Genomic DNA, 11013 nt, shown 5'->3' with positions numbered 1-11013 from the left:
TGCTAAAAAGAAAGTGCAACATCTTTCAATTCTAATATTTGATTTATCAGGTTGTAATAAGATAATCTGGTTACTAGCAGGTCTTAAATTTATGTAAATGCAATCTCAGATGAATTACAATACATGGCATAATGCACTGTGTCATTTATTTAACAAAAATGTAAAAGGAGTTGGTAAAAAGAGTGCATCCTTACTGCTTCTATAGAAATGTAGAGGGTAAGGAGCAGCCAGGTGCTGCTAATCAAAAACACTTGATTAATTGATCATCAGCAAGTGTGAGCACCTCTGTAAAAGGTTTTGACAGTTTTCTGGTCTGAAGCATACCGGTGTGTGTTAATACCATGTCAAGCAGAAAAGCCATCAGCAACAATCTTACAGAAGCAGCTGTTTCTGCCCATCAATCAGGGAAGGGTTATAAGGATGGACTTCAGATTCCAAAGAATCTGACTGAACATGTATGGCTTGTTTGGAAGGGTTGACACCAGAAAGATTCTTCTCTCTTAAAAGAACATGGCAGAACAGTTTAGTTTTGCAAAGCTGCACCCGAACAAACCTCAAGTCTTCTGGAAAAATGTTCTTTGGACGGACAAGACCAAAGTGGAGATGTTTGGCCATAATGCACAGCCCATGTTTGGTAAAACACAAGCACAGCATATCAGTTCAAACGCCTCATGCCAACTGTGAAGCACGGTGTTGGAGGGGTGATGATTTGGGCTTGTTTTGCAGTCACTGAGTTAACCATGAACTCCTCTGTATGCCAAAGTATTCTAGAGTCAAACATGAAGCTGACAACTAAAGCTTGGCTGAGATTGAGTCATGCAACAGGACAATGATTCCAAGCACAGCAACAAATCTACAACAGAATGGCTGAAAAATAAGAATCAATCAATCAATCACAGTCTACCACAGTATTGTTGCTGACCATGTCCATCCCTTTATGACCACAGCATATCCATCTTCTGACTGCTTCCAGCAGGATATCACACCATGTCACAAAGCTCAAATCATCTCAAACTGGTTTCTTCAATATGAGCATGAGTTCACTGTCCTCAAATGGCCTCCGCAGTCACCAGATCTCAGTCCAATAGAGCAGCTCTGGTGGAACAGGAGATTCACATCATGGATGTGCAGCCAACAAATCTGCAGCAACTGTAAGATGCTGTCATATCAATGTGGACCAAAATCTGTGAAGAATACTTCCAGCATTTTAAAGGGGGTCAAATTAAAGATCACACCCATACTGGGCAGTATGTGCTGTTCAGTAACATGAACACCAGCGCTGCACACAAATTTTTTGTGTTTTGGAAACTCACCAGTAAACCTTATTAGCTACCTTGGAAAGAGAAGGTTCTAGTCATTTTCTATTAATGTGACCTATAAAATCTGATATCTGATTTCTGATTCCAAATCCTTCAACATCTCTTGGGTCATTTTCTGTCCACTCATTCCTTGACCATTGCCCACTCATTGCATATGTGTTGTTTGGCTGCAGAGGGAGAGGAGAGGTGGAGACCTGTTCAACAAAGCAGCTATTTAAGCTGGTGTCAGTAAATGTCGTTGCCACCATTAAGAAAAACAAATACTCAACAGCTGAAGATTAATGTGGACTTGTGCTGCCTGTCATCAAATTTAAAAACTCCCATCTTTTATCCAAATAAGGCTGCTCCACATCAGTAACAGAAATGGGCAATGACCTAATCACTGAATGCTTTCTATCAATGTGTCAAAGCACCCCAAGGTCCTGGATGGAGTTCATGTTTTAGGATGTGAGTGGATTTAGCTGGATGATAGCTGAAACTAGTCGGGCAGGCGGGGGGACTTCATGCAACTGGGGTTTATGCTCAGGTTTATATTACTGAAGCCCGCTTCTTTTCTCAGAGGCTGGATACACGGGGGCTGCATGCCTCACTGATCCTGTTACCTCCCATCTCTGGTGAGGCCATTGAGGCCATTGCAGCGAAAGCATGCACAACATGGACATATTCCACGTTACGCACATCACTTTTAAATAGACTTTTGATGAGACCTCGTCTTATCTTCAGTTATGTTTAATGTCTTACAAAAGTAAGTTACTGCAGTAGAAATGAAAGATCAAGCAATTAAAGTTGTTCTTTATACCCCAAGTGTTGCTGGAACTTCAGCCACTTGAGGAGCTATGATAGAAAGAGCAATTAAAATTAGAGTAACCCTTCAATTATTTCTTAAAAGCAGTATAAAGATTTATTAAAAGCTTTTTAATGCAGGTACTACAACTGATATCCTCCATTCAGGCATGTTTCATATTGGTGCTGTATTTTAGTCTACAACCATTCTCTCTCTCATTTTTTTAAAGCAGCCTCTACTTATGGAGGAGTTCCAGCTGTTGACTGCTTAACAGAGGGGGGGGGGGGGGGGGCTAAATGAAACAACACATAGATTTGGGAGATCTCTGCCAAGATGCCTTCAAGCCAAACACAAATCATGTATTGGCCTTGGTTGTGGACCCCCCCCATGTGTCTGCACTTTTTTTTTAGACTGCTTACTATTGCAACGAGTGATATGTGGACTGATTTGAACCTGCGGAAATGTTCAAATTGTTGTTAAGTTATTTCTTAATTTCAGAGGTTAGAAAAAATACCAGCTTCTACAGGTTTAGCATTCCTTCCTAATACAGCCATTATGAGATTACAGACCACAGAGGTTTCTGCAAAGCTCCAGCTTTGAGATGTCCAGAGCAGAGAAGTTCACAAGAAAAACAGTGAGAGCAAAGCCCCCTTGACTGCTGATATATTTCTCGCGCTCCCTCTCTCTCTTTTTGGCTCTCTGGTCGACTGTGCGTGTGAGTCTGTTTCTACGTGCGCACTGCTCTAGGATATTGCCTGTGTTTATTTCTCATGGGTACTGCTCTAAAAATATCCCCATGCCCTTGTGATGGTGATGGGTGTGTCCTGCAGGATGCTCCATAACCTCTCAGTAGAAGGTCTCTGTGATGCACTTGGATTGCTTCTGAGATCTTTCTCAAATTTGAAGTTTGCAGAAGGTATGGATTACTTACTTACCAATATTTGGATAATTGTTTCACATATACTCTTGCATGAACTGATTTCTCAGTTAACTGATTATATCAGTCTGTCTAACACTGCAGAGCATTTTATATGGATACTTTGTCCACACCCTCCTTGGAAGAAAGTGTCTATATGGGAAGTAAAGAAGAGAAAGAAGATGGAGGTGAAGAGGAGGAGAAAGGTTGGATGAACCACAGTGGGTTAGATGTTTGATTCAGTTTAGATCTGAGTGCCTGACATTTAGATCTTTCAGATGATTCACAAACAGGGGAATCATTTGTCGGGAAGCAGGAAAGACCGGCCTGGGCTCCACGCTTCTTCTACAAAACTGGTAAGGAGGTGTACCACTATGTCGGCCAGGAGATCATCATTGAAGAGGCTCTGGACTCCTTTGCCGGCATGATATGGCCGGCGGTGAGTAGCACTATTTCCCAGATTTGACATGCAATGAAGTGTGAAGCACACAGGGAGTGTGTGTGTGTGTGTGGGGGGGGGGGGGGTGTAATGGGTGGGTGGGGTGCTTGGATGGGTGGGTGGGGTCTCAAAATTTCAGGAAGATGTTAAGCTGTAATTCACTTTGTTAAATGAATGTTTCAAATTCACTATACTGTCATCATTCATTGAATTCAGGTGTGCCAATCACTTTCCATGGCCACAGGTGTATCAAATCAAGCACCTAGGTATGCAGACTGCTTCTACAAACATTTGTAAAAGAATGGCTCCCTCTCAGGAGCTCAGTGAATTCCAGCGTGGTACCATGATAGGATGCCACCTGTGTAACAAGTCCAGTTGTGAAATTTCCTCACTACTAAATATTCTAATCCACTGTTAGTGGTATTATAACAAAGTGGAAGCGATTGGGAGCAATAGCAACTCAGCCACAAAGTTGTAGGCCACGTGAAATCACAGAGATTTCTGGCATCAATCACTACAGACCTCCAAACTTTATGTGGCCTTCAGATTATCTCATGGAATGGGTTTCCATGGCCAGACAGCTGCATCCAAGTCTTACCTCACCAAGCACAATGCAAAGCACCACAGCATCTGTGGTGTAAAGCACACTGCCACTGATGAATCATGATTTTCTTTCTGGCAATCTGACAGACGAGTCTGGGTTTGGTGGTTGCCAGGAGAACAGTACTTGTCTGACTGCATTGTGCCAAGTGTAAAGTCTGGTGGAGGGGGGATTATGGTGTGGGGTTGTTTTTCAGGAGCTGGGCTCAGCCCCTTAGTTCCAGTGAAAGGAACTCTTAATGCTTCAGCATTCCAAGACATTTTGGACAATTTCATGCTCCCAACTTTGTGGTAACAGTTTGGGGATGGCCCCTTCCTGTTCCAACATGACTGCGCACCAGTGCACAAAGCAGGTCCATAAGGACATGGATGAGCAAGTTTGGTGTGGAAGAACTTGACTGGCCTGCACAGAGTCCTGACCTCAACCTGATAGAACACTTTTGGAATGAATTAGAGCAGAGACTCTGAGCCAGGCCTTCTCATCCAACATCAGTGTCTGATCTCACAGATGTGTTTCTGGAAGAATGGTCAAAAATTCCCAAAAACACACTCCTAACCCTTGTGGAAAACCTTCGCAGAAGAGTTAAAGCTGTTATAGCTGCAACAGGTTGGACCAACATCATATTAGACCCTATAGATTAAGAATCCACTCACATTCACGTGTGTGAAGGCACACGAGCAAATACTTATGGTAATATAGAGTATCAGCAATAAACATTTACTTTATTACCTAAATTCACTGCGGTGCAAAGTGTTGTAGTGAGCAATAAAGCTGCTGTGCTTTCAGTGTCATCAATACTTTTATTCATCAAACACTGCAGTAAACACTGAAAACAACCTCAGCTGTCAACAGTTCTCCAGGGACCTTTGCAGACAGATTTTTAAGCATCTTGGTTTGTTGGTTGCAAGTTGTTGGAACAAATGGGACAAACAGATGGTGTGTCCCCCTTGTTCTTCTAGTTGCTGAAAATAGTTTTAATGACTCTGGCTCAGTGTTTGGAGCTGTTGCAGAATGAATATGGGACAGAATGATCTAGAATGATCCCACACCACGTGTGTGTGTGTGTGTGTGTGTGTGTGTGTGTGTGTGTGTGTGTGTGTGTGTGTGTGTGTGTGTGTGTGTGTGTGTGTGTGTGTGTGTACACAAACACATAGCACATTTCTTTAAATGGGAAATAGGTGCAGCGATTTATTGAAATGTGCAAACATACATGGAAATGCAATACATAAGGCACAAAAGTCAAAATTTGGTGTGACCACATTCATTCTTCAACACAGCCTGAACTCTCTGAGGCAGCTTTCTTGTTATTTTTTAAGCAGTCTTCAGAAATAGTTCTCCAGGCTTCTTGAAGGACATTCAAAGCTCTTCTTTGGATGTTGGCTGCCTTTTGTTCCACTCTCTATTAAAATGATCCCACACTGATTCAATATTGTTGAGGTTCGGGCTCTGGGGAGGCTAATCTGTGACTGATAGCGTTCCATTGTGTTTTTCTACTGTATCGGCGGTGCGTTTGGGGTAATTTTCATGCCGAAAAATGAAGCTGTTTCCGGATGGTATTGCATGGTAGATCACAAAATCTGATGGTACTTTTCTGCATTCATAATTCCATTAATTTTGACAAAATCCCCAGCACCACTGGCTGAAATGCAGCTCCAAACCATAATAGATGGCTGTAGACGCTCACTATTGTACCTCTCTTCTGACTTTCTCTGTATATATTGACAACTTTTGGCCGCTCCTTTGTCAGAAGGGGTCACCACAGCAGGTAGCGCCACATGTTCAAGTTGGCAGTTTTTAGACCTGCTGGAATTGAACCAGCAACCTTTCACTTGTAGAGCAAATGCATAAACCACTACAACCAAAAACTTCTCATTTCAATCAGACCTGTTGCCACTGATCTTCAGTCCAGTTCTTGTGTAATCTGGCACACGTCAGTCTTTTCTAGCTGTTTCCCTTCTTTAAGAATGGTTTCTTGACAGCCACCCTGACACTGAAACCATTTCTGATGAGGCTTCGTCAAACAGTAGATGGATCAGGTTGAGGGCCAGATGCGTCTCTCAGGTCCTGTGCCAGGTCTTCGCATGGAATGTCTGTCTGTTTTATATCTGTTTATAGCTTTAACACTGAAAAACAAAACAGTGGAAGCTAATTATAAATTAAATTATGTTAATTTTTCCTCAGGCATTGGCTCTCTGTCACTACCTGGACACTCATCGTGAACAGGTCAACCTTGTGGACAAAGCAGTCTTGGAGATCGGAGCAGGAACTGGCCTTGTGTCTGTCGTAGCAGCGCTCCTTGGTATGTAGGAAGAGATTAAGCTGTTTTTATGGAGTTGTGAGATTCTAAATAATTTCTTCTCTCTGTCATCAGGTGGCTGGGTCACAGCCACAGACCTCCCAGAGGTCCTGAACAACCTGAGAGTCAACCTGTCCAGGAACATCAGGGGCCGCTGCAGACACACACCTCAGGTGGCAACTCTGCCATGGGGCAATGACCTGGAGCACACTTACCCTTCATCAGTCTACCGCTATGACTACGTGCTGGCAGCCGATGTGGTCTACCATCACGACTTCCTGGATGAGCTCCTGGTCACCATGAAGCATTTCTGCAAACCAGGAACGACTCTGATCTGGGCCAACAAGGTCAGGTTTGAGTCTGACCTGACTTTCACTGAGAACTTTAAAAAGGCCTTTAACACAAGTTTGTTGGCTGAAGATGGAGAGTTGAAGATCTTCATGGCTACAAGTAGAGAAGGAGAGGAAAGTGGTGATGTGGGGCTGGAAATCCAGGAGGAAGGAGAGAAGGAGGTGATTGAAGATAAAGACAAGAAGAGCCAAGAAAAGCTCATGGAGCAAAAATACATTGAGGATGACTTGGACAATCAAGAAAAAAGAGCGAATTATGATGAGATACCAGAAGAGGCCGAAAGAGAAGAAGAAGAGGAAGAAAATACTGAGCCTGAGACGGAGGAGGTCCTCACAGATGAGAAGACTCAACCAGAGGACACCAGTTCAGTTAATAAAGATATGACAGGTAATTGATTGAATAGCAAAAATGCACACAGGTGCATCAACACATGTAGCAAAAACATTTGCTTATTATAAGTGCTAGACTCAAAATATTAATTCCCTTCTGTTTAAGGGTCAATTCACCCAAACTTCCTCTACCTGCCTCAAGTCATGAAGATATTAGCTTATGAGATGCTGTGGAAATCTTGGGTGACCAAGTTTTGAAGCAGCAAAACATTCAGGAGACTTGTGTGACACATGCAAGCAAGGTCACTCTCAGTCTTCCTAAAATTAGGTGAAGGTGAGACCGCAGTGCCCTGGGTCATTTGCAAATGGTAGTCCATGGTAGTTTTTGACCTTTGTAACCTCATCAAATAAGGAGCCCTGCTCTAAAAAGAGAAAACCTTTACATTAGATACCTGCTGCCACTCAGTATCAAAGGGGCAATTGCTTCATTTCAAATTATCAATGAAAAGTTAAAGATAAAAAGAAACTGATTCAGGAAAGTTGGTCATGTTTTTTTTCCCTTTGCACATCTGTCAGAATATTGATCCTACAGACGGAGTCTGAAATATCTCAGATTTTGCATTGTAACCTGGTATGTGAGCCCAACGCTTATTGGATGATTTATACCAACATTTTATACAAGCATTCATGGTCTCGAGAAGATGAATGCTATCAGAGCTCTGGTGAAAATATGATTCCTGCTGTTTTTTGTTTTGTTTTTAATTTCTTGAAACAATAAAACATAAAAAAAAAAGGATATTTTCTTTAGTTGCCTCAAGTCGTGAGGACATTAGTTTGTGAGATGCTGTGCAAATCATGGGAGACTGAGTTTTAAGGCAATAAAACATTCAGGAGGCTTGTATGAGACATGTAAGCAAGGTCACTGCACATCTTCCTAAAATTAGGCCTCTGTGCCCAGGGTCATTTGCAAATGGTAGTCCAGGGCATCAGGTTCTCACAAGAGGTTTTGACCCTTGTAACCTCATCAAATAAGGAGCCCTACTCTAAAAAGAGAAAACCTTTACATTTGATACCTGTTGCCACTCAGTATCAAAGGGGCCATTGCTTCATTACAAATTGGTAATGAAAAGTTAAGAAAAAAAAAAATGATTCAGGAAAGTTGATCATGATTTTTTTTTCCCTTTACACGACTGTCAGAATATTGATCCTACACACTGATCGAGTCTGAAATATCTCAGATTTTGTGATCCAAACAATTACTGGATGAATTACATTTATGTGTTATGCAAACATTCAGGGTCATCGATGATGAATGCGATCAGATCTCTGGGGCAAATTCCTGCTCTTCTTCTTCTTTTCATTAATTTCTTGAAAACATAAACACCATATAAAATCTAAAGTACTCTACTTTATGAGTACAAATCGGTGAAATTCCTAACTTTGTATTTAGTGATCGTTAGCACATATTAGCATGCTAATGCTAAATTAAAATCTATACAGTGTAAACATGGCTGGGAAACATTACAGTTTGCATCTTCATGTTCACAGATGCTTTCTGGCATTTGTTTAACAGTTATGTTTGCAGTCTCAGTGCACTGTGCACAATTTATGTTTGCAGTTACTGTGTCTGATTTAACTGACGCTCATTTCTGTTTGTTCCCACAGGAACGAAACAGACACCTGTAAAACCCGACTGGGTCCCTAACATTGTCAGCAGTCTCTGTAAAGATATCTACCATTATGTAGGGGAGGACATTATTATTTATGAATCCATAGACTCCTATGGAGCAGTGATGTGGCCAGCAGTGAGTATAACATATAACAGGTCTTCTTTAAACACTATTTAAAGAAGACCTGTTACATGTTTATTTTTTTTCTTACATGCACCGTCACAATAGCCTTTGAGCTAAAAGCTCAGGTGTTAGACTGCTGTAAATGCTTTGTTTCAGATTGTTTTTTTCACTCTTGGACTTGTATGATGTCAGTGATATCCTAAATATGGTCATTGCATGTATGTGGCCAATCAGAAGAAGCTTGGCCTAAAGGAAGGGTGTCCTTAAAGGGAAATGAGCTAAAACAGCTTGTTTCAGACAGTGGATGAACTGAGGGGTTTGTTTTGGAGCCCCAGTAATATTATGAACTACGAATCATGCAGAGCTGCTCTAGTAAAAAAAACAAAAAACAAAAAAAAAAAAACATGTAAATAACACTGTGTCACAAAACCTATTTTATCCTGACATATCACCCCAGTAATCTTGCCTGATTGTCCTCTGTTCTGAAGGCGTTGGCTTTGTGCTCCTTCCTGGAAAACAACAGGGACACGGTGAACCTGCAGGGAAAGGACGTGCTGGAGCTGGGAGCTGGGACAGGACTGGTAACCATTGTTGCCAGTCTGCTGGGTGAGGGTTCTCTACATCTTCATAACATAACACACAACCTGACACAAAACGCAAAGCATGTATATGCTAACAGACAGAGGCACTGAAAATAAGGTGGTAGGCTGCTGGTAGCACAGTGTGATTGTAGAAGATGCCACATGCTTATTTGAAATATTGTTTGTTTGTTTTTTCAGCATATTTTCAAAAGGATAATGAAATATTTGAGTGTTTCACCTTTTTTATTACATTTAGTTCATTATGGGGTTAAAAAAATGTAAATGATGTCACAACAATGTTCCAGAAAACTGCTGCTGTTAAAGCAACACCACAATGCCCTTGTAACGCAGATGATGTATTTCTGCATCATCAGGAGCTTGGGTTACAGCCACAGACTTGCCGATGATGTTAGGGAACCTCCAGGCCAACGTGATGAGGAACACCAGGGGCCGCTGCAGACACACACCCCAGGTGGCTGCTCTGCCATGGGGCTACGACCTGGAGCGCACCTACCCTTCATCAGTCTATCGCTATGACTATGTGCTGGCAGCCGATGTGGTCTACCATCACGACTTCCTGGATGAGCTCCTGGTCACCATGAAGCATTTCTGCAAACCAGGAACGACTCTGATCTGGGCCAACAAGGTCAGGTTTGAGTCTGACCTGACTTTCACTGAGAACTTTAAAAAGGCCTTTAACACAAGTTTGTTGGCTGAAGATGGAGAGATGAAGATCTTCATGGCTACAAGTAGAGAGTGAGAGGCCAAAGAGGTGTGGATGGATTACTACAGAGCCCTGGCCCAAAGAGGACGGGAAAATGGCCCCATAAGATGAGTCTTGGAGGTGACTGGAAGTCAAAGGGCTCGGTTGAAAGTGTCGTGTACATTGTTTACTGATGCTGCTATAAGCTTGAACTGAAATTTGTTATCTGCTGTTTTGTACATGTTGGTGAGAAAAAAAATTAATAAACCAGAGGAGAAGAGTGAGAGTTTGGATCCGCTGTGCCATAAAGGTTTGCTAACAAGTGTTCAAGTGCCAAATGCTGAAAATATGATTAGTTTTGAAAACATCACAAAAAAAACATTTGCCTGTTGTGGTGGGGCGGGAAGCAACACAGTAATCATAATATACACTCATCGGACACTTCATTAGGGGGGTGCATGTTATACTGGTTAATGGTAATTATCTCTGAAAATTAATTATTGATATCATGCTGATAACACATCTTGCAGACTCAGCACTCTACACTCATTAGTAATAATCAAAACAGCCTATATACACCTTGCTAGTACCAGGTTGGAGCTCCTTTTGCCTTCAGAACTACCTTCATTCTTCGTGGCACAGATTCAACCAGGTGCTGGAAACATTGCTCAGAGATTTTGGTCCATTTGGACATGATAGCATCACACAGTTGCTGCAGATTTGTCAGCTGCTCAGCCACGATGTCAATCTCCTGTTCCACCACATTTCACTAAATCTCAAAGTGAAGTCATTGTCATGTTCGTCACCGGTATGACATGATTTGAGCTTTGTAACATGGCGTGTTATCCTGCTGGAAGCAGCCATCAGTGATCATAAAGGGATGGACATGGTCAGCAGCAAT

The 11013-nt window shown here is 42.0% G+C and overlaps 1 protein-coding gene across 1 annotated transcript; it reads left to right on the top strand.

Moving 5' to 3' along the window:
- The first annotated feature begins 3134 nt into the window (after positions 1-3134).
- On the top strand, positions 3135-10379 carry mettl21ca (methyltransferase 21C, AARS1 lysine a). The gene is made up of 7 exons (XM_030725755.1): positions 3135-3225; positions 3298-3458; positions 6241-6358; positions 6431-7093; positions 8701-8840; positions 9317-9434; positions 9784-10379. The coding sequence occupies exons 1-7, from the start codon at positions 3135-3137 to the stop codon at positions 10167-10169; spliced, it is 1677 nt and encodes a 558-aa protein (XP_030581615.1). The 3' UTR covers positions 10170-10379.
- The last annotated feature ends 634 nt before the right edge of the window (positions 10380-11013 follow it).

The sequence above is a fragment of the Archocentrus centrarchus genome, chromosome 3 (assembly GCF_007364275.1).
Source record: "Archocentrus centrarchus isolate MPI-CPG fArcCen1 chromosome 3, fArcCen1, whole genome shotgun sequence".
Classification (NCBI taxonomy): domain Eukaryota; kingdom Metazoa; phylum Chordata; class Actinopteri; order Cichliformes; family Cichlidae; genus Archocentrus; species Archocentrus centrarchus.
Note: the sequence above shows the minus strand (reverse complement) of the source record. Positions and strands in the feature narration are given on the sequence as shown.